This window comes from Wasmannia auropunctata, unplaced genomic scaffold (assembly GCF_000956235.1).
Source record: "Wasmannia auropunctata unplaced genomic scaffold, wasmannia.A_1.0 LD329453.1, whole genome shotgun sequence".
Classification (NCBI taxonomy): domain Eukaryota; kingdom Metazoa; phylum Arthropoda; class Insecta; order Hymenoptera; family Formicidae; genus Wasmannia; species Wasmannia auropunctata.
The window spans coordinates 1-776 of NW_012033437.1; the positions used below are offsets into that span (position 1 = coordinate 1).

Consider the following 776-nt stretch of genomic DNA (forward strand, 5'->3'; position numbering starts at 1 on the left):
GCTATTACAATCCATGCTATACCTATGGCCCAAAATATTCTATACAACGCTACATAAATAGAAGTAGCTAAAACGGACATATATCGATTGTAAAGCAACACAAGTAATACGGACATATTACAAGCGCTAGCAAGGCACCAAAATAAAATTATAATTTTCTGAAAAAAATATTATTAAATTATTATAAAACGTTTTCATTTATGCGTTACTAATATATTTTTAATTAATTTGTAAAGAATTAATTAGTAGTTTACATACTTCATAAATATTTCAATGTAACTATTTTTCTTTAATACATTACATTAAAAAAATAATATTTTACCCTTTTCAAAATCAAAGTGTTGTTTAATTTTATTAAAATGTAGCCTGAAATTATTCCAATAATATAAGGACTTGTTCTCATCCATGATGGGAAATATAAGACATCTAGAAGTCTAATATGTTCATCAAATCTGTAATAATGAAAAAAGCATTCTCTTAACTAATTTCTCGATAAGCAAAATATTTCGATAACTTACGTTGGAACATATTCGTAAATATATGAAATATATCCGCTAAGGATAATGAAGCCTATTAAAAGTGCACTCAGTATTATAACAGCGACGTAGAAGTATCTAAAATTTGTAATATATATTTATTCAAATATAATCAAGATATACATTAACTATAATACCGTTAATAGTTAATTAACTTACACAGTCGATAAAATTAACAGCGTCATCGCAATTATATAAAATTGCATATCACTAGCTAGATACCAGCTCCAAACCATGCAC

At 25.9% G+C, this 776-nt stretch overlaps 1 protein-coding gene across 1 annotated transcript; it reads right to left on the reverse strand.

Annotated features, from left to right (window-relative positions):
- Positions 1-22: 22 nt before the first annotated feature.
- On the reverse strand, positions 23-770 carry LOC105460081 (the record flags this gene model as incomplete). The annotated part of the gene is made up of 4 exons (XM_011706526.1): positions 696-770; positions 519-614; positions 323-452; positions 23-158 (listed from the first exon to the last, which is right to left on the reverse strand). Coding segments are annotated over exons 1-4 (409 nt in total), but the record flags the coding sequence as incomplete, so codon positions are not given.
- Positions 771-776: the final 6 nt, after the last annotated feature.